This window comes from Rhincodon typus, chromosome 4 (assembly GCF_021869965.1).
Source record: "Rhincodon typus isolate 14 chromosome 4, sRhiTyp1.1, whole genome shotgun sequence".
NCBI lineage: Eukaryota > Metazoa > Chordata > Chondrichthyes > Orectolobiformes > Rhincodontidae > Rhincodon > Rhincodon typus.
The window spans coordinates 47,845,990-47,869,613 of NC_063335.1; the positions used below are offsets into that span (position 1 = coordinate 47,845,990).

Genomic DNA, 23,624 nt, shown 5'->3' on the forward strand with positions numbered 1-23,624 from the left:
TCCTGAGAAATGAACCAGAAAATGGCTGGAACCTGTTTTGTCAAGTTGTAACATGCACGGTGTGTGTTCCGATAAATGCCAGTGTGCCAAGCTGACAGGTTGATCGATAATCCCAAATTCATTCATCACATGCCATTCTTCACATATTCAGGGTTACGTGGCAAATACTACCTAATTGCAGAATCACATCTAACAATGGACACATGATTTGAGTTTTGAAAATGCAAGCTGGTTGGGTACAGTCAATAACTTATTTGTTGTGAGGAGCTGAAGAGATAAGTATTTGATCTAATCCACCAGTCTTTGGAATATGAGGCCTATATGGCTAGCATCACACTGGATGTGAAATTCGTATGTCAGATGACTCAGCTGTGTGATTGACAGAACATCTATGTGGCTTGATGGCAGCATCCTGTTGGAGGTGAACACCACTTGCTACAACTAAACAATTGCCGTGTGAAACATCTAGCTTAATCTGTTGTTCAAATTTTTGAGATAACTTTTGAGGTAGACTGGGGATTTTTCAGTAGCAAAATTGACAGCCTTAGGCCCAGTTATGAACTTGCATGACATACAGCCAGAAATGATCTGATCACAGTAACTATTATCAAGCAGGGTGGATTTAACATACCCAATTTCAGCAAAGTTGCTACATGAGCAAATGGTTTAGGCCCTATTTTCAATGTGTACTAAAGCCAAACCTTAAAGTATGTGGAACTGAACAAACACCAATGCATATTACCACCAGTTTGCAATAGACAACACTGGAGAATTCCCTGGTTGATTTCTCAACTAAGGTATCAAGGAAAGGGAGCTCATCTAACTATTCAGTTTCAAAGATGAATCTGAGCGTAGAGTGGGGCCCATTAAGGCATGGGAGGAAATTTCACATGTAGTTGCGAATTCAAATATCTACAGTGGGGTACCTCAATACCATACAATTTTTTTCTAATTGATAGGAACAACTTTAAATTAAGAGACCTTTGTAAGATTAGCACAAAGGAAGATAACTGTTGTTACTGGAGGTCAAAAATTTTAGTCCCAAGACACCACTTCAGGATTTCCACGAGATAGTAGTGTCGAGTCCGATGATCAATCATTTGCTTCACCAATGAGTTTACCTTCATCATGAAGGTAAGTAGGGATGTTTGCTGAGGATTAGAGCATTGGCATCATTCACAACTCCTGAGATACTGAAACAGCCCTTGTCCATTTGCCAAAGAGTTAATCTAACAATTTTCCCTCGACATTAAATGTTATTACCATCCATTAATCTCCCACCATCATCCTGGATGTTACCCAGAAACAGAAACAGACCAGGCGAATAATATAAATACTTGGGGTATGACAGCAGGTAAACTCACCTCCCATCTCCCAATGTCTCAACACCATCTGCACAAAACAAGCCAGAGTATGGAATACTTTCCAGTCGCCTGGATTAGGTACAAACACCAACGATACTCAACTAGTTCAACACAATGCTAGACAATGCAACCCACTTGACTGGCATCCATCCATTATCACAGACAGACAGTGCCAGCAATTCAAGTTGCATTATAACACCAAACCAAGGATCCTTTAAAATCACCTTTAAAAATTGATAATCTCTACCACATAGAACAATAAGGGCAGTAAATGCATGGGAACATGACTTGCTAATTACCCTTCAAGCTACACAGCATCTAAATTTTGAACTAGATGTTCATTCCTTCACTCTATCAGGGTTAAGATTATTGAACTCCCTTCTCAACAGCTAGTGGGTACAGAGAGTATTACACCATAGAAGAGCTCTTTGGTCCATCATGTCAGCACTAGTCATCAAGCACCTATTGACTCCAATCCCATTTCCCAGCACTTGGCCCAAAGCCTTGTACATTATCTCATTTCAAGTGCTGATCTAAATATTTCTTAAATGCTGTAATGGCTCCTGCCTCTACCATTCTTAGAAGCAGTGATTTCCAGATACCCACCACCTTGAGTGAAAATATTTCTCCTTAAATTACTTCAAACACCTGCCCCTTGCCTTAAAAGGTAGTTACTGTTAACTGACCCTTCTAAGGGGAACAGTTTATCCCTATTGTTGCTTTCTATGCACCTCAACGTTGGAGACCTCAAATGAGGTCTCCTGTCAACTTTCTCTGCTCTGAAGAAAACAATCCCAGCCATCTAGTCTCTCTTCACACTGAAACACTCCAACCTGCAGAATATCCTGGTAATTCTCCTCTGCACCCTCTCCAGTCCAATCACATTTTTCCTATATATTGTGTGGTGACCAGAACTACACACAGTACTCCAGCTGTGGCATAAGCAACATCTTATACAGCTCCATCATAACCTCCCTGCTCTTGTATTCAATGCCTTGACTAATAAAGACATGTATCCCATACCCTTTCTTAACAAGCCTATCTACCTGCTTAGTTGATTTCAAGAATCTATATACACGCACACCAATATCCTGGTGATACTCAATACAACATGACAGTATCTACACCCAAGGACCACAGTGTTCAAAGAAGGCAGCTCATCGTCACCCCCTTATGGGCAATAAATGCCAGTTAGTCAGCAACGGTAACTCCTGTAAGCAAAAAAGTAATCTGTTTACAAAAAGCAACCAGCTGTACTTTAGAAATAGACTTCAAAATTTAATATCACCATACTCTTTTCTTCTCCCCCCCCATTGAAAGCTAGTTCTTAAAAAAACAGACAGCAGAATCTTGTTGAACAACCTTCAATTCTATTTTTCATTTGCTTGCTATCCTCCTGAAGCCACTGTTTCACTTTGAAATACAGCTTCATCTGTGCCAGTTGTCAACTGCTACTTCATTTCAATCGTTAGACAGCGAATGTTGTTGCCATTCCACAGGGACATCACAGCCATGCCCAAAACCATTGCTCACCTGGTTTGCACGTGGATACATCTTTCGGCAGGAGAGAGTGTTGATCAGGAACAAAGCGAGCAGCTTCAAATGATTTTACTCTCCCACATTAATGGCTCTGTACTGGATCCCTATGGTATCTCTAGTGCCCACTACAGTTGAGTTTATGTAACCACTTCAAACGCAAAATCATGGACTTTTTGCACTTCAGCAAAACACTGCCTTTCTGAAATGGCCCATTAAAAGGAGATCTTTGATGTTTAGCAACTATTTCTATGGAAAATGATTTGTTTATACTTTAAAATTTTGAATACAAATTTTTGCTTTTCTGTTACATCAATTTGAGATTTCAGTTTTAACAGTGCTCAATAATAGCAGAAACCCTTAAAATCTTCCTCTTCACCTTAAGGTATGAATTCTAACCACTGAAGCATAACACAAAATGATACAATAATAACAAATATAAACATACTAGTTTGAGAAACTGTTAACTGACTAAAACTATGAGGTTAGCTTGCACAGCTAACTCAGTAGTAGTAAATGATAAACAGTAAATTGTAGACAATTAATAACAAATGTAGAAAATTGAAAGCAATAAATGTAGCGGAAAACGGTTATTCTGTGATAAATTTAGGCATACTAATTACTTACATTGTATAAATCAGCAGCCAGTTTCTCAATATACTGTTTCAGTTTATCTGCTGTTTTTAAGCCATCCTGAAAAAAACTTAAATTACATTTAAGAATTAGTACTGTATGATAGATCAAAACTGTAATCACTGCAGGCTTGGTCAGTCTGTTTCCGCAAAATTGTAAAATGCAAGTTTTGAAATTCTCTTTCTTACAGTGGATAAACCTTGTTGATAGCTGCTACATAATACAGAAACTTCAGTTATGCCCAAAAAAAAAAGTTTTGTCAAAGCTTTTTATCTTTAACTCATTAGGATAGAATCACATGTACCAAATCTTTAAAGGAATAACAATTTATACTGCATAAGGTCCCAATTTTAATTTGTAGGGCTCTGACTGGCAGAGGTGTTGCCACAGAGAATATTTGAGCAACAGGCGAAACTAGCCATTTCACATGATGGGATTCCCTACATCCCAACGACTGGCATTCCTTCAGCTGTTTGTAATAAGCGAGGACAGATTATAACACACCATCCCATGCTTGCGAAACTCAACCATTGGATAGCATTCGTGAAACAAGTTTATTTTGTGTGAAGAAATATAGTAACTACAAACTTAAGATAATCAGTCAGGCTTGCATCATATATTCATACATGAATGCCCTTTGCAAACACAAAGAACATATCCACACGTTGCTCGTTTTTTAAAAGAGTAGTTTGGAGAACCACTGTTGCTGGCACATTGCCCACGAGTCAACTTGTCTGGTTTGAATTTAAACCAATAGTTGGCACTTAACTCTTGCTCATGTTTTGCCCATCGCAATGCCTCTATGAAGAATCATAGTTCACTAGCCAGACAAGCAGAGCCCTTTTCTAATAGAGATAATTGTTGTTGCCTGTAAAATTTGGTATTCTTGCAATTGCACCCTGATGAGTCAAAGATGAAAAGTTTCATTCGCATGTTTCTTTCCACAGCAATGCTCAACCTTGTTGACCCTGGGTAAAATATTTCCTTTATGTGATGTATTAACTGCAACATATACATGATTATGGGATTAGAAATCAAAGCAACTTCAAAAATGTTGAAGGTACTTTTCTAATATGTAACATTCAATATTGTCAGAATCCACAACAGTAAAATGCATTTCTCAAAATGTATGGCTTCTACAAGCACATACGCACAGATTTAACAATTTTCACATTGTTTATTACATAAAACATACATCTAAAGTTTTAGAGTAACTTTTCATTCTGATTTTATTTTAAAATACACATCCCTACTCTACAACAGACTACACATTGAAAATACACTGAGGAACCCTGAAGTAAAACACTACAGAAACATTTTAAGATTCTAACAGTCCTCCAACACTATCTCCATAAAAATCTTCAAACAGTTCATTTTAATGGAGTGGAGAAAATCTGGAAAAAGCTGAAGACAGCCATCATCTCCTGCTGTGAAGAAAACATCTGCTACAAGACCAGGAAACACCAAGACTGGTTTGATGAGCGTGACCACATCATCCAGGACCTTATCAAGAGGAGGAAAGCTCTCCACACTGGCAAAACTTCACCAGTGAGGCGAAGAGACAATTCATTAAACAGTAAATGCTGAGTTATAAAGAAGAATGAGGGAAATCAAAAACCAGTGGTGGACTGACAAAATGAAGGAACTGCAACTCCTTGCTGACAAGGCTAGTAAGTTTGCAGATTACACCAAAATTGGTGGCGTAGTGAACAGCAAAGAAGGTTACCTCAGAGTACATCTGGATCTTGATCAGATGGACCGATGGACTGAGGAGTGGCAGGTGCAGTTTAATCTTGATAAATGTGAGGTGCTACATTTGGGAAAGGCGAATCAGGGCAGGACTTATACACTTAATGGTGAGGTAATGGGGAATGTTGCTGAGTAAAGACTTTGGAGTGCAGGTTCATAGTTCTTTCAAAGTGGAGTTGCAGGTAGACAAGGTAGTGAAGGCACTGTTTGGTATGCTTGCCTTTATTGGTCAGTGCATTGAATACAGGAGGTGGTCATGTTGCGGCTGCACAGGACATTAGTTAGGCCACTTTTGGAATACTGCATGCAATTCTGGTCTCTGTTATAGGAAAGATGTTGTGAAACTTGAAAGGGTTCAGAAAAGATTTACAAGGATGTTGCTAAGGCTGGAGGGTTTGAGCTATAGGGAGAGGCTGCCTAGGCTGGGGTTCTTTTTCCCTGGAGTGTCAGAGGTTGAGGCACGACGTTATAGAGGTTTATAAAATCCTGAGGAGCATGGATAGAGTGAATAGTCAAGGTATTTTCCCAACAGTGGGGTAGGGGTTGGAGTCCAAAACTAGAGGGCACAGCTTTAAGGTTAGTGGAGTAAGATTTGAGAGAGACCTAAGGGGCAACTTTTTCACACAGAAGGTGGTGCGTGTACGGAATGAACTGCCAGAGGAAGTGATAGAGGCTGGTACAATTACAACGTGTAAAAGGCATCTGGATGGGTATATGAATAGGAAGGCTTTACAGGGATATGGGCCAAATGTTGGCAAATGGAAGTAGATTAATTTAGGATATCTGGTCAGCATGAGCAAGTTGGATGAAGGGTCTGTTTCTGTGCTGTGCATCTCAATGACAAGCACAACTCCTGGGGTTTCTTCAGTGCCAGCAAGGCAATATAGGAGACCTAACACTTTTGGCCTCAAACCAGTCCAGAGTAAGGTTGGAACTCTTGACAAGCAGAGAAAACATAAGCATCCAAAGGTGAGAAGAACTCCTAAACAGCAATATAAACATCAATGAGGACCTATTCGAGGAAATCCCCCAAATTCCCAAAGATGGACTTAAATTCTCACCTAATGTGGCAGAAGTTGAAGTTGCCAAGAGAGACATGAGAAATTGAAAACACACAGGAATATTGGGATTCTAGCTGAGATTTTCAAACTTGAAGCAGAGCTTACCTGTCATCTCCATCAACTGTTCCTGAAAATCTGGGACATAGAAGAAATCCCAGCCAATCCCAAGAACTCTGCCATCACCACCCTCTTCAAAATAGGAGTCCGTGAACTATGCAAACTACTGAGGAATCTCCCTACTTTTCATTGTTTGGAAGTTAAGCATCAGAATTTTCACCAGTCGCTTTCTTGTGGTCTGGGGAAATTCTTCTTGAAAACTAGTGTCTTCCAAACTGTGGAACTATAGACATGATTTACACTGCTTAGCAACCCAAGAGAAATGGCAGGAACAACAGCACCCACTCTTCATGGCCTTCATCAATCCAACCAAGGCTTCTAATTCAGTTAATCAGGAAGTGCTATGAAAGACCCGGTCATAGGCAGGCCATCCAGTGAAATCCATCAACAGCCTCCATCTCATCCATGACAAGATGTCAGTGACCTTCCTCACCAACTGCAATATGAAGGATTCCCGAGGTCAAAACAGGGGTCAAGCAGGGATGCATCACTACCCCCACCCTTTTCTCCATCTTCATCACCACCATTCTTCATCCTGTCCAAGACAAGATTCCAGATCGTGTGGGTACTGTCTACAGTATGAACAGAAAGCTTCTCAACAACCAGTTTAAATCCAAAAAAATGACACTGACTTTGCTTGTGGAACATTATATAGATGACAATGTCATCTCTGCTCTCTTGGGGAAAAGACAATTCAGGCCTCGCTTCATGCCTTCACAGAAACGTACCAAAGAATTGGTCTCAGCATCAAATGGAGGATGACTCAAATCCATTACCAACCCATCCCAGGTCAAGTTCCAGTCCATCCCTCTGTACAGATCAACCCAAACATGGAACATTACGCTTACATTAGACATTACCTCTCATATAAAGCTGACATCAATGCAGAGATTGAACATCACATCCAACCTGAGGGCCACCTCAGACCCCAAGGAGACAGTCTTGGGGAACTGTGATATCCATGCTGAAACCAAGATTCTGGTGTATAAGGCAATTATCCTTCAGACTCTGTGGCTGAAACTTGGATTACATATATAACGCCACCTCAAGAAGTACCAAAGATATTTGGGATGGATTCTCCGCATCAGCTGAGACAAACATACTAACATCAGCAACACTGAAGGCATGATCATTCAAAACCAACTCTGCTGGGCTGGCCACTTGCTTAGGGTGCCAGAGTTCTGACTGCCAAAGCAATCTTCTTTGCCCAGTTCAAGGAAGACATGCAAATGAGAGAAGGACAAAAAGAAGCATTTCAAAAGGTTCCCTGAAAGTTTCCCTCAAGAAATGCGACATAGATGTTGAAGCGTGGGAGACCCTCAACTGGGAGAAACCAATTGGAGGAAACTCCTGTACAAAGGAATATAATTCTTAAGGAATGCTGTTAGCAACAGGAAGTATAAAAAAGGAACTGGAGAAAGGAATGCCAATGATCTCAAGACCAAGGACCACTTCCACCTCGCAGAAATCTGCCAAATATATAGCCAGAGATGTACCTCTAGGATCAGGATCAGTCACACAAGGACCCATAGAACTTCCTAAGTGGAATCATACTCATTAGCAAGTGATTGCTGATGAGTCTTTGAACTTTTCAAATTCTTGCAGTCTTTTCCATCATTTTATTGATGACAGTATTTAATTAAATGTGAATCATTTTAATAAGGTTCTCAAATGAAACCTTTTGTACAACATGAAAAATTTTTCTAAGCTACTCTGACATCTCCTATACCTTTCCTTCAATAAATCATGATCTTCATTTTATCTCATTACACTGGAACTGTCAGAGTCTTCTATTTTTATTTTATTTCGTCCCTGGAAAAAATCATGCAACCTTTCACCTCCTTCAGCTATTTCTTCCTCCTAGAAGCTTCAGTTTTTTTTAAAAATCAAAGCTCAACAACTGCTTCCTGCATTTATTCTTCTCATCACTAATTCTTACCAGTATCATTTCAAAATTTAAAATAAGCTTAATTTTTGTACACAAAAACAACCTTTTCTAGCACTGAGCTTTTAAATTTTCAAAAACACTGAGGATTTCACTACTTGTTTTCTTTACTACCTGGGACTTTAGGAAGAAAAGAAGTGGTGCTATATAAAAGCAAAATTCACAACTTCCACACTTCCCAAAGAACTCTATAGACAGACAATTAAATATTTTTGAAGTGCAATCACAACTGTAAATGTAGGAATATAGACATGAGCAAATGCCATCTGTCATACATACAAAATACTAGCACCGAATCAGTCTTTTTTAAATGCAGTAGGCCGATTATACCTGGTGTCATTGCTGATCCACAAAGACTGCAAGACAAAATAAAGAGAATTTTATTTAAAAAAAAAAAAAAAAACTTACTTGCATTGTGCATGGTAATATTTGATGAGATTTTGGAGCAGATCCACACCCTTCTTTGTCTTGATTTCATTCACTTTAATGAGATACTAGGTAAGGGAAAGCCAAAAAAAACAGAACATTTTTAATTCTGAAAAATCAGTCTTCTCAGCACTGCAGTGCTAACAATTAATTATGCACATGCCTTACAAACAACAACTGCATTATGCCAATAAGGAGTTAATTTTTTACATTAATTCATAACTGACTGTCATGATAGAATCAGCAATAGTAACATCCATTACAATTACTTATGTTGCAGGATAAGCGATTTATTGAAGTGAAATGCTGTCCACTCAAACAATTTTTACCTCAAAACTCATGAATATATCAAGCACTGAAGAGAAGGAACTTCAGAAATAAGCTGATTAAACTTTTAAACAGAAATGTCAAAGCGATGCATCACTGAGTACAAATGGCGTGCTGCAAAATGGTGGGTAATGGGTTTCTAATGATAAACAAAGTAACTACCATAAGGATCTATTTTTCACCATTTGCAAAAGATGAATGAAAAAATGGAAGTAACCAGATTTTCCCATTTTGGGAATGACTCAGACAGACTGCTTTAGGTCAAGATTTCTAATATAGTGATGCACACCTGGTAAACAATCTCCCACGGGTCTACCCTTAACTGTGTGCTGTTCTCACATTTCGAGTCATAGAGTCATACAGTAATACAGCATGGATACGAGCCCTTAGGCCCAAAAAACAGAAGCTGCTGGAACAGCTTAGCAGGTCTGCCAGCATCCGTGAAGAAAAATCAGAGTTAACGTTTCAGGTCTGATGACCCTGCCTCAGAACCAATGGTAGCTAGGAAAATGCCTGTTTATCTGCAGGAGATAAGGTGGGGAAGGGGTAATGAGTAAATGTTACATAGGGATAGAGCCCAAAGAAAGAGAGTGAACAGCAGTTGGATAGACAAGCGAGTTGATAACAATCTGGCTCAGTGGGTGAATAGCTGTTAATGGGTACTCTTAGGTGACTAAAAATAGTCAGTGTGTAATGGCAGACTGAGTTAACAAGGCCTGATGTGTGGGCTAGGGCATGGGAGAGTTTAGGCCCTAAAACATTTAACTTGCTATTGAGTCAGAGGAGTGCTTGGTCCCCGAGTGGAAAATGAGACGTTGTTCGTCCAGCTGGTGCTGAGCTTCGCTGGAACACTGCAGCAAGCCTGAGGCAGAGATGTTGGCCAGGGAACAGGGTGGCGTGTTAAAGTGGCAGGCAACTGGAACCTCAGGATCTTTTTTGCAGGCAGAATGCAGATGTTCTGCAAAGCGGTCACCTTTTTGGCCCCAAGTGGTCCATGGTGCCCACTCAGCTAGTTCCAATTGCCTGCATTTGGTCCATATCCCTCTAAACCCTTCCCATCCCAAAGTGTTTTTTAATGTTACTATTGTACCTGCCTCAACCACTTTCTCTGGCAGCCCATTCCACATATGTACCACTCAGAAATTTCAGGGATGCAAGTGCCTGTGATTTGAACTTCTCTCCTATTTTTGTGTTTACAGTCTTAAAAGTGTTGCTTCTCGTCATCTTCTTGTAATCATTGTTTTTTTTCCTGCTTCTCTTTTTCCTCCCTTATTTTGCATTTTGTGGTTGTACCCAATGAAAGATAAACAGATTTTTCCCATTTTGGGATTGAATGTGGCCAAAAGACATATTGCTGTCAAGGGAGCTAATGAGGAATGAGGTTTAGCCAGGCATAGGAGATAGAACAAATACACCTTAAAACAGAGATAACAAGGCGTACAGCTGGATGAACACAGCAGGCCAAGCAGCAGTGGAGCAGGAAAGCTGATGTTTCGGGCTCAGATTTCTTGGAGTTTGACTTTCCGGAAAACAACAACTTTAGCCAATTGTTTACTCCTGTTGTACAGCAACATTGATGAAGAATAGCCCATGCAGATCTGGCATAAATCTAAACTTGAAACCATCCACTGCAGTATGAAAAGTAAACAAATAAGGTGGGTCGGATCAGAGCTTGTGGCCCAAGGTTCAAAGTATTATAGATGATTAACTAAGTTGGTGAGAGACTCAAATAAGTGCCAGCAACTCCGGGAACGCATCTACCGAATGAAAGTCACTTCAAAATAAGTTTTAAAATCATCAAGCAAGGAACACCACACTCCAAAATCAGGTCAAAACAAAAATCAGCAAGTGTGGAAAATCCATACTATAGCATTTACATGGTAAAATGTTAACATGAAAACTTAAAAAAAAATTGCACAGAAAAAGCTGCTGCTGTCTGCCACAAACCCAAGTCATACAAAGAGGTTTCGTACAAAGGCAAATTCATTTATATACATAGATACAGACATAGCTAACCTCGCACATCTGGAGCTGAAAGACCCGTCGCTCCTTTTCCATTTCTTCTGCTATTTCAGCTCCTGTAATTTCAGTCCGAATCATCCCATGCTGCTTTGCATGCTCCCGTTTCTCTTTTTCAATTTTAGCACTGTAATAGAGGTTACAGGTTTTTCCAGCATGTGGCAATATAAAAGAAAACCTCCAATAAACCCCTAATCAGTAATTTCAGTTTCCTTATGTGATTATGCTAAGTGCATTAAAGCCAAGTTTAGATTCGTTTTATGTTAAACAAAAATCTCAAGTAAAAATAAAGAATTTTAGACCGTGTGAGGCACTCTACAGGAGACATTATTGGCTTTAGTTTTACATATGTCTATATATGGAAATTTAGTACGTACATTTTGTTGCAAACACCCAAATATTTCAATAACTGTTACACTTGTTGACAGTGCTGTACTATGTTTATAATGTTGCTATATTCACATGGAGATTTTACAGAAAATCATGCAAAGTGTACTGAGATAATGACTGAAGGAGACCCACTTTTTAAATCACTTACTTTAACTTGATTTCAAAGAAATTGCCTATTGAAAGCAAACAAGGCCTCTAAGAAGAAAGAGAGGGGTTTCTGCAAGAGGAAGAAGGAAACAAAGAAATAACCTAATTAACCACAAGTGGTTGGGTCTCTTGACGCCGTAAAACAAAAGGCGGCTAACGTTGCAGTCAGTGGTAGTGCAGCAAAGAAGCGTGATCGAGTGGGTAACTCAAGAACAAAAACTTTTGGGTAGAAATGCTAGTCAGAGTGGGAGAGAAGCAAGAATAGCAAGACGAAACAAGTTAGATTCATAATGAGTGGGAAGACAGTATATGAAAGTTGAGATCAGAAGAGAACGGCTAATAGTTGTATTTCAGCATAACTTCCACCCAAATATACAAGAGACATCACTGACTCCATTCCTGATGAAATGTCATAACACACACCAGACTTCCTTTAAAAAGGATGAAGAGCAAAGACATGTGAGGGCACAGAAGCAGAAAAAGAGAAAGAATCAATACAAAGATATCAGGAGTGGCCAGTTTCCAATCTACATTGCATGGGGAATCAACTTAATATATTGCCTTTAATGTAGTAGGAACATCTGCAAGTTTAAACGGAACGTTATCAGACAAAAGGTGGCATCAACTTAGAGAGAGATTTAGACAGGTGACCAAATGCTCGAACAAAGATGTAAATTTAAAGGAGACAGTAAAAGGGTTAGGAGGAAAAAATTCCAGAGCTCAGTGCCTAGCCAACTATGAACAAGATTACCAATGGTGCAGTGATGAAAATCGAGATGCAAAGACCAGAACTGCAAGAGTGCAGACATCACGGAGATGGAGAAGGGTGCAGTTTTGGCTCAGGTTGGAGGAATTACTGTAGTCTCACTATTCCTCATTCTAGTCACAGCACAAAATAACTTTTTACAGTTACCACCTTGACCAATTATACACAATAAATCAGTTTTTAAACAAAACTGATCAACCAGGTTTCAAATTAAACAATTATTGCTTTTGAAACAAAACATTCAATAATCAGTTAACCTAGTTAGTAATAAATGCTTAGCTCTAAAATATCCCAAACAACACCAACACACACTTCAGGAACAGAGATAGAGGGGAGAAAAAAAAAAAAAAAAAAAAGAGATTCCTTTGAGTTTGACTCTCTGGAAAACAACTTTAGCCATTTGTTTACTCCTGAAGGCAAAAGGGTGCAGTGTAGGATTTTATAAAAGCTGTTACTCTGATGTTCTTGCACATGTGGTAAAGTTACTCATCACACGTCTCTGAAGTCTGGCAGATACAGTTGTATTCTCTGAACAAGCTTCAAGATTTTCTTTTAATCACATTCAAACAAACAAATAGGGATCACTCTTGACCGATGTAGGGGGTATTCTTGAAGGATTTTTTTCCCCCCTCAACTTAGCTTGTTCTTAAGCAACTACTTTTTAAATTTTGTTTGCTCAATTGAAGCAAAACCTAACTACAAAATAAAAACCAAAAAGAAGTGCGGATGCTGTAAGTCAGGAACAAAAACAAAGTTGCTGGAAAATCTCAGCAGATCTGGCAGCATCTGTGGAGGAGAAAACAGAGTTAACGTTTCGGATCCGGTGATCCTTCCTCAGAAGGGTCCTTTGAGTTCTGACGAAGGGTCACCGGACCCGAAACATTAACTCTGTTTTCTCCTCCACAGATGCTGCCAAAAAAACTACAACTTCTCCAAACCATTGTACAAAAACAGCTCCCATACGATCCACAGCAAAGCAAATATTACTAGGGATGAGATTTCTAGGAAGCTGTTTAAATAAACCTCCAATGTGCATTGAACTTCAATGACCACTTTTAAAGAAGCCATTCCAACTTTGTCCACAAATCTTGAAATAAATTCCCTTTTCCACAATCTCCTAAAACTTAAGTCCTTTAATCTTAGGAATGAAGCTTCTTTGGGACTACAGCACAGAAATTTCCGTTAAAAACTTCTCCCATTTGTCAACAGTGGACAAAATGCCAGTACCCAAGTCTGATCTTAAGATTCTGGGTTCAAGTACCTCTTCAGGTTTTGAGCACAAAAATCAAAGCTGACAATCCAGTCCACTATTGATGGAGAGCTATGCTGACAGAGGTGTTGTATTTTAGATGAGACACTAAACAGAATCTGTTGACTCAGGTAGATACAGAGGCTCCCATGGAACCAGTGTGAATAGAAGCAGTGGAGTGGCCTGGCTCATTTTTCAGGTTCAAGTAGTATCACCAAAATACATTCTGGTCATTATCATCATAATGTTTGCGGAAGTCCGTTGTGCACAAGCATGCTTCCAGATTTTATCATAATCACAAAATCCCTACAGTGTGGAAACAGACCCTTCGGCCCAACAAATCCATACTGAACCTCAAAGCATCCCACCCAGACACACTCCACTATAACCCACCTAATCTACACATCCCTGAATACTACAGGCAATTTAGCATGACCAATCCACCTAGCAGGCACATCTTTGGACTGTGGCAGGAAACCGGAGCACCCAGAGGAAACCCATGCAGACACGGGGAGAACGTGCAAACTCCACACAGACAGTCGCCCGAGGGGGGAAAAAAATCGAACCCGGGTCCCTGGCACTGAGGCAGCAGTGCTAACCACTGAGCCACCATGCTAGGAGCTCATCCACCATCTCTGTAGCTATTTCCTTGAATATCCTAGGATTCATTCCATCAGTGCAGGGGACCTTTTGTCTTCACCCCAAATTAATTTCCTTAGCACTTTTTCTCTTGATACTTAGTGTATTTATTTCCTTTCCTCCTTATGTCTTGAGAATTCAGCAATTTTGGAATATATTTGGAATGTACTGTGAAGACTGATGCAAAGTATTTCTTCAACTTCTCTGCCATTTACTTGTTCCCCATTATTATTTCCCCAGCCTCATTCTTTAGGGGCCCTAAGTTCCAGTTGGCTTCTCTCTTCCTTTTGTATATATTTAGAGAAGCCCTTAATGTCCATGGAGACAATAAGGACTGCAAATGCTGCAAGCCAGAGTCTATACATGAGACGAGAAAAGCGCAGATCAGACAGTATCAGAAGAGCTGAAAAGTCAAGGTTTTGGGCCAAAACCCTTCATCCTGCTGTTTTTCTTTCTTGTAATTTGATGCTATCTTTAACTTCCTCTGTGGAATATGTCTTTGTGGCTTACAGCAAACTATTTTCTTAAACATCGGCCATTGTTCCTGAAGCTTCTTTGTTGCTGAACTCCTGTCTTTTTGTGCACTCCAGCCAGATCCACCCTCAGTCCTTTGTAATCAGCCTTATTTAAGGCAAGCACAATTGTTTTTGACCCAAATACTTCCCTCTCAAACCAAACACAAGATTCCACCAGGTTTCTGGGGGCAATCTTTTACTCTGACATCACATATTAAAACTGATATCACCAGAACCATATTATATTGTTCTAGGAAACCACCCCGAATATATTCTGAATTCTTCCTTGTGGTTTCCTCTGGCAAGCTAACTATCCCAATCTACATGAAGATTAGAGTCACTAATGATTAAGGTACTGACTTTGTTACATGCCCTTATTTCTACACGGACTACGCTTCAACCATTTCTTTGGCTGTAAAATAGCTTAAGATTTCCAGGGATTATGAAAAACACTACATAAATTGTTACAATTGAGGTTGAAAGAGATTGTTGGGATTTGGAGGCGCAAGGTGAGGCAAGGAAGGTGAAGAGGAGAGAGTTCACACTTGGAAAAGGTCTAATTTGTGAGGAATTAAAACATGCTCACCTAACGTTGTTACACAGCGAAAAACCACAACAACCTCCTCAGAAGACAGACACAAGACACGACCAATAGAGTACCCCTCGTCGTCCAGTATTTCCCCGGAGCAGAGAAACTACACCTTGTTCTTCGCAGCCTTCAATGTCAACGACGACAAACATCTTGTCAAGATCATCCCTATGCCTGCAAATCTCTCCTTCCAACAACTGACAAACCTTAAATAGACCATCAATCGCAGCAAACTACCCAGCCATCAGGACAACATCAACCACAACACTGCCACTGCAACTTCTGCAAGATCATTGAAATGGATACTAACATCACAAGTGGTAACATCCCCCACCACGTACATGGCAGATGCTCACATGACTTGCCAATGTTGCTTACCACAAACTGCAGGAAAAGATATCCCAAAGCATGGTGTACTAGCAAGACCATGCAGACGCTACGACAACAGACGAATGGACACCGTGCAACAATCGCCAGACAGAAACGTTCCCTCTCAGTCAGGGAACACTTCAGCGATCAAGGACATTCAACCTCCAATCTTCACGTAAGTGTCCTCCAAGGTGGCCTTCGAGATACACAATGCAGAATCACTGAATGGAAAATGACAGCCAAGTTCTGTCCCCAACAAGACTGCCTCAACCGTGATCTTCGGTTCATGTTGTGCTACATGTAACCCCAGCATAGTGTTCTGTAGTTGTAAAATCTTTACTGTCCTGTTTTCACACCATCACCTTCATAACTTATGATTGCTCCACCATAACTAGTTTGCACAGTTTTGGATTACTTGGTTTTCCGGCTAGACCCTCGGCATGTGACCTTTATTCCTATCATGTTATTCCAGCCATTTGGTTCGTCTCCAGGACTACCTTATTTATAATTTTTCACAATTATCTTTCTGCCTCAGATTATAGGTCATCCCTTCATTTGCTATTCAGTTATTGACACTTGACTCACACCGTCTGACACAGTTATTCACCTGCAGACTTGTTATTCAGCCTGTTGACACTCCACTCCCACCATTTGTGCAATCTTTTGATCTCTCTGCCTATAAATTCTGTGCCTATGTGTTTCTCTTTACCTCACCTGACAAAAGGAGCAGTACTCCGAAAGCTTGCGATTTCAAATAAACCCGTTGGACTATAACCTGGTGTCGTGTGACTTCTGACCTTGTCCACCAGTCCAACATTGGCATCTCCACATCATGCCTAATATCAGTTTCGTAGGTCTTCAGGAAAACTATAGAAATTTCCAGTTGGAAAAAGATGATGATAGTAAAATAGGAGCCAAGAATCATTTGTTTGATTCTGGGCAAATTGAATCTCAAATTAAGCAACGGAACATTCACACAATAGTGGTTTTCTTTATTTGTCAAAACATTTTGTGTAAAGTACAAGTTGCCTACAAGAACGGTATTTAATCACGAACGGTATTTACTATAGTAGACTGCTTCATGAAATCTTGCCACATCATCCATTCAATTATTTAAAAGAATATAAACTTCCAATTATTGCTCTCAACAGGGTCCCTCCTATTACCTTCAGAACAGCTGCAGAAACACTGGAAAAAAATCAACAAGTCTAATTTTTCTGTGACTGTTCTGCTAAAGTGACAGATGAGTGGTAGAAATATACATCCATAAAATCATATTATGTAAAAACAATGTCAACCTTTCATTTGCATACATGAATTTTCTTTGACAAAGGGTTTAAAGACAACCACACTATAAAACTCCTGAAATTAATGTTAAACTGTAGATTCAAACAGATGGAAGAGGTCTTTGGTTCAGAGAGTTTGCACTGAAAAATACAATAAATCTACAACAGGCCTACTTCCTAGCACTTGGCCCCTAGCCTTGAAAGTTACGAATTCAAGTGTTCATCCAAGTACTTTTCAAAAGGTTGAGGTTTCCTGCCTCGACTACACAGCTAGGCAGTGCATTCCAGATTCTTACCACATTCTCAGTGAAAAATAAATTTCAAATCTCCTCTAAACCTCTCGCCTTGCACCTCAAAATTACGTGCTCATGTTATTATCCCCTTCAACTATCGACCCGGTTTATGCCCTTCATAATCTTAAGCAATCAAGGACCCCCATTAACCTCCTCTGCTCCAAAGAAAGCCTGAGGTTTTTCAGCATCTCTTCATAGTTGCTCCATCCCAGGAAACATCCTGGCGAATTTCTCTTGCACACCTCCAATCATATTCTTCCTGCAGCCAGTACTCCAACTGTAGCCTTATCAAAGTTTTGTACAGTGCCCACATAATATCTCTTATAATCTATGCCATGATCAATAAAGCCAAGTGTCTCCTGTGTCTTAACTATCCTATTAAATTGACCTGCCACATTCAGGGATCTGTGGACAAGCACTCCAAGATCACTCTGTTCCGCAGCTTCCCAGTGTCCTGCTGGTCATTGAGTACTCCATTGTCCGGTTACTACTTCGAGTATACCCCCTTACACTTATCCAGGTTAAATTCCATCCACCATCTGACTAATACATGTATATCCTTCTGTAACCCAAGACCTTATTCACCATCAACCACCAGTCAATCTTCTTGTCATCTGCAAACTTACTTGTCATACCCCAAATTTTCTTCAATACTGTAGATACAGAAAGTCAGAGTCATATTGCAAGGAAACAGACCCTTTAGTCCAACCAGTCCATACTGAACATAATCCCAAACTAAACTAACCCCACCTGCCTGCTCCTGGCCCATATCCCTCCAAACCTTTCCTATTCATGTACTTATCCAAATGTCTTTTAAAAGTTGTAATTGTACCCACATCCTCAGGAAGTTCATTGCACACAAGAACCACCCTCTAAAAAATTTGTCCCTCACATCTTTTTTTAAATTCTCTTTCCTCTCATTTTAAAACTGTGTCCCCTAGTCTTGAAATCCACTATCCTAGGGAAAAGACAACTACCATTAACTCTAGATCTCTCATTATTTTATAAACTTCTATCAAGTTGCCTGTCAACTTCCTACATTCCAGTGAAAGTTCCAACCTATCCAGGTTCTCTTTATAACTCAAACCTTCCATACCCAGCAACACCTTGGTAAGTCTCTTCTGAACTCTGTCCAGCTTAATAACATCCTTCCTATAACTGGGCCTCCGGAACTGGTCACTATTCCAGAAGAGGCCTTACCAATGTCCTAAACAACCTCAACATGACTTCCTAGTTCCTATACTCAAAAGGCCACTATTGGAATACTGCATGCAATTCTGGTCTCCCTGTTATAGGGAGGATGTTGTGAAACTTGAAAGGGTTCAGAAAAGATTTACAAGCATGCTGCCAGGGTTGGAGGGTTTGAGTTAAAGGGAGAAGCTGAATAGGCCAGGGCTATTTTCCATGGAGTGTCGCAGGCTGAGGGGTTACCTTATAGAGATTTTAAGATCATGAGGGGCATGGATAGGGTAAATAGACAAGGTCTTTTCTATGGGGTGATGGAGTCCAAAACTACATGGCATAGGTTTAAGGTGAAAGGGGAAATATTTAAAAGGAATTTAAGGGGCAACTTTTTCACACAAAGGATGGTGCGTGTGTGGAACGAGCTGCCAGAGTGCAGGCTGGTACAATTACAACATTTAAAAGTTATCTGGATGGGTACATGAACAGGAAGGCTTTAACAGGAATATGGGCCAAATGCTGGCAAATGGGACTCGATTTACTGGGGACGTCTGGTCAGCATGGATGAGTTGGACCAAAGGGTCTATTTCTGTGCTGTATATCTCTATGACTATGATTGCGCAATGAACATGTACCGAACATCTTGTTAACCACCCTTTCTACATACGATGCAAACTTAAGAATTATGTATCAGGAATAATCAGGGACTCAGCACTGATTTCTGTGGTACAACACTGGACAGCAGCCTCCAGTCACACAAACAGCATTCTATCATTGCTCCGTCTCCTACTGCTAAAACAATTTCCGATCCAACTTGCAAAGTTACCCTGGATCCCATGTGCTTTTACCTTCTTTATCAGTCTTCTATTTGGGACCTTGACAAAGGCTTTGCTGAAATTCATCAAATTCACCATCTTTATTGACACATGGTCACCTCCTCAAAATATTCAATCAAATCTATTAGGCTTGACCTCCCTCAGACAAAGCCATGATGACTACACCTGATCAAACCTTGCCCCTCCAAGTGGGGATGATTTCTCTCCTTCAGAATCTTCTTTAATAGTTTTGTTATCACTGATGAGATCCTCACCTGGTCCTTAACACCCTAGTTTATCACTAGCACTTCCCTTGTGGCTAGAGGACAGCGAATGTGGTTCCACTTTGCAGGAAATGTGGTAGAGGACTAGACAGGAATTAAAAATTTGGGTCAGAACCACTGCAATTTCCTCCCTCATCTCCCAACAGGAGTTATCATTATCACTTGTTTATTAATGTTTCAGTAGGGATGGAGATTCTTGTAAATTGACACATGCCCGGAGACACCCTGCTATAAATTTTCAATAAAAAAAAGCAAAGCAATGTCATCTTCCAAAGGTTTTATTTTACAAATCAGCATACAGCAGGGAATAAGGCTGCAATACTGTAGATCACAGCCTACATCAGACGCTGTAGTCTCCAAAAATCCTCCAAAGAAGTGGGGACGGACTTGTACACCAAGCATAAAATATGAAGAACACATGTATTTAATATCAAATTAATGTGGCACTTTTTTTGAAAGGAATTGTACAAAGATTCTTTTAGCTACAGTCAAAGCTCTTTAAATCTGATGAATTAATTGACTTTGGCATACACAAGTTCATTAAATTCATTCTGAGCCTACTTACCCAATAGCATGATCATTAAGGATCTGAATCAGGATCAAATGTAGCACATCTGCTCTCAGAATGATCCCTTCAAAAGATCATTTGGAATTTAATATTGCACATTTGTTTTTGAATGATTTGATGATACTTGGTGAAGTAACAGCATCCCACAATTTGATAATTAAACTGCAAAAAGCAACAGCCGACTTATTTCCACCCAATGGACAGTTGATTCACTGTCAGCCATAAACCAATTACATTCAGCACAAATAATCTTTGAATGCATTGTTGAAGCATGCACTTAAACACTGAAGTATTGACATTAGGCCCCCTACTATAACTGCAATAAGGTTGACTTTTTGGTGCAGGCCACCTTGAAATCATTGTAACATGTCTCATGCTAAAAAGCTGAATTCTCTACTTTGGCCAAAATGCCTTATCCAAAATTTCTTAATTCATAAAAATATTTAATCCCCATCCATACATCTATTGTCATGGACAAGCACAAAATCTCCTGCAGGAGACGGATGTTCAGCAATGTGTTATGTTTAAAAGTTACCACAGACTCCAATTTCAACCTGTTGACAATGTAGTACAGCACTACTGTGAATCTTGTCTTCTCATGAACTGTTATTTTCATTAAAACCGTTTTTAAACCTTTCCACTATTTGGATTAGTGTCAAAATTCATGGGTGTTTTATCCACGTTGCTGAGTTTAACAGATACTCATGTTTATGTTGCTGTTGATAAAGATTGGTTGAAACTGATAATTCTGGCAGATGTTTTTTGGTAGGCTGTGAAATCTTGGTCTTCTGCCACAACACCAAATTATGGAATGAAAACAAAGGCACTATGCCAATGAAAACTTGATCTGGTATCGGTGTCGGACTCAGGTTTTGGTTTGGCCTGCTAACGTGCAATATCGGAATATGCATTTCTGGGGACAATGCAATTATTTCCATGATTTGTAGGGTCCATTCTGACACATGCTAGTTTAGGCTCACAGCTGACCCTTATTCTGATGGTGCATTTGATATTGGGATCTTACATACACCAGATTCAACTTGTTTCATTCTCACACCCGTCTTCCATTAATACAGAATTCTTTCACCACAGCAGATATTTGATGAGTTGGTGATTTTCTTTTAGCTTGAAAGCAACTTGATACTCCATTGGTTTTTCTAGAGGAACTAGTTCTGCTCATCATACACCATGCCAAATGAAGTCTGCTCTGTGTGGGCACGTTGAACTCTCGAGCATCTTAGGCCCAACACAACCTATATCAGGATTATTGTAAGTCAGCACATGGGATTAAAGCATGCATTTCTGGCTGAAAAATTAAGACAACTCCTAATGAGAGTATCGCATTCCATAGCTTAAAACAGGTGCAGCACCTACATACTGGAAGTTTGCAAATATCATTATTTTTGATACTAAAAGCATGAAGTCTTCTTCGATACCATGATCTACAGTGAGTTAAAGAAAGGAAAAGCAATGCCAGAGATGGGATCAGCCTTTGAGAGAGAGATTGAGGGTGGTGGGTGCAAGGGAACATGGTTGAGAAACTGACAGGCAGTAGGAGACATATGAAGGTTAAACAAATGATGGCCAAGGCGGATTACAATCAAGCCCCAAAGAGGGGCAATCCGTCCAAATAGTGGCAGTGGGAGATGCTATTTACACGTTGAAGATGGGAAAACGATCAGGTTACCAGTGGGGCACTTTCAGGGCAACGTATCTCTATTTTACTTCCATTGTGTCTCCAGCATGCATTCTGGACAGACCGGGATAAGGAGAACTCTGATAACTTAAGGGCATCATGGAAGTCACATTCTTTAGTTTGAACTAGGATTGCTAAGGAATGTCATAATCAGTTTTGTAAATACCAAGCTATTGCTTCATTTTTACAAAGTGATATAGCCAAGTGATATCAGCATAGAATGTTACTAAGTTTTAATGGAGAGAATCTAACAAGCAAGCCTAACTCTCATCATGCTTCCTGCCAAACAATAACTGTACTTACAATTTTGTTTCATAATCCTTCCATGCCTTGTCAAAAGGTTTCTTCAAGTCCTGTTTAATACAAATAATATTGAATATTAGAAATAATTTACCAAATAACTACATTTTGTTTAAAAAAAAAGGCCATTTCTGTAGTACAGAGGAGTAAGGATTAGGCAGACCATTTAGGTCATTAGCTCACCTTGCTAAAAAAAAAAACACAACTGATTTCGGTCTCTAATATGACAGAAAAGTACTTGCCTCTTGGAATCTTGTACAGCTATCCCATCTAAGTGTTCGTCACCAATTTCCTGATGGAGCTTTGTTGTCTTTGCATAGTCTGAATATGTACTAAGCATTAACACGTACTGTAGCCCACATCATAATGTTTTGCAGTCGCTAAGGAAACAGTCACAAAATTCAAGGTGCCCGATAAGGCAAGATCCTCTTTCTGAAGCTCCATCGCATATTTATTTGGTTTTCTAATAAATATCAATACCTTTACTGCTGATCAAATTTGTTGACACAAAGCTAATGCATAGGATCTGTCAGTCACCTTTGTGCGTATGGATCCAAAAATGGTTGCATAATGTCCCTAATATTCATGACAAACTTCACCAGTATACAAATCTTGTACTGTTTCTTTTACAACATTTAAAAATAATTATCCACAATACTTATTTGAAAGAATTCTTTTAGCTTCTGCAGGATAATTTCATTGCTATTAAATAAAGCCCAGTTTAGATTGTATCCAATACGGTCATTCTACAAGAGGCAATTCCACAAACAACAGCTAGTAGGAGCTGGACTTGCTGATAAATTTCGTTCTGTCTCCAACCTTGATGCTTTCTCCTGATCACCTCATCAGGGGCTGATCCATACATTCATTAAGTTGAATGCTCTCACAATCACTCCAAGTGGTAAACGGAAAAGGTAACCTAACCAATGTCACAGGGAAGAATCACCCTGAACATAAACATGAGACAATTTGTCTGTCTTCAATGTTCCCACAAAGAAAAACCGTTTCTCATGCACCTGTTAGTTCCACTTACTTTTAAAGATGGAAACAGCTCCAGTAAACAATTTTTGAAACTCTAGTCATTCTCTTTCCAGAGTGTCCTCCATTCAAAGCAGTAATTTTCATATTTGGTCCATCGTCAAAAATTAAAAACAAAAAGATGTGACCTTTATACAAGAAATTGTTTGTACTCAAGTCCCTGATATTCTCAATTAAAATGAAGGCACAAAATTACATACTGTGTGACCTGATTTACCAAGATGTTTGACTTTCCACAGGATTGCAGGATTGCTCATCTCATGTATTCCCTCATGAAAACCTCAAAGATGTTACTGCTCGCTCTTCTTCCAAAGATAACTA

At 39.6% G+C, this 23,624-nt stretch overlaps 1 protein-coding gene across 3 annotated transcripts in view; it reads right to left on the reverse strand.

Annotated features, from left to right (window-relative positions):
* Positions 1-23,624, reverse strand: part of LOC109937727 (arf-GAP with SH3 domain, ANK repeat and PH domain-containing protein 1-like) — a 315,453-nt gene that overhangs the window by 169,129 nt on the left and 122,700 nt on the right. For 2 of the 3 annotated variants that reach the window (XM_048595762.1, XM_048595761.1), the window contains exons 6-9: positions 22,269-22,318; positions 11,175-11,304; positions 8,814-8,899; positions 3,528-3,603 (exon numbers count right to left, since the gene is read on the reverse strand). In XM_048595762.1, coding sequence (XP_048451719.1) covers positions 3,528-3,603; positions 8,814-8,899; positions 11,175-11,304; positions 22,269-22,318 — 342 coding nt within the window. Of the gene's footprint in view, positions 1-3,527; positions 3,604-8,813; positions 8,900-11,174; positions 11,305-22,268; positions 22,319-23,298; positions 23,606-23,624 lie in introns of those variants that run through there. The other variant, XM_048595763.1, reaches the window with a different exon arrangement.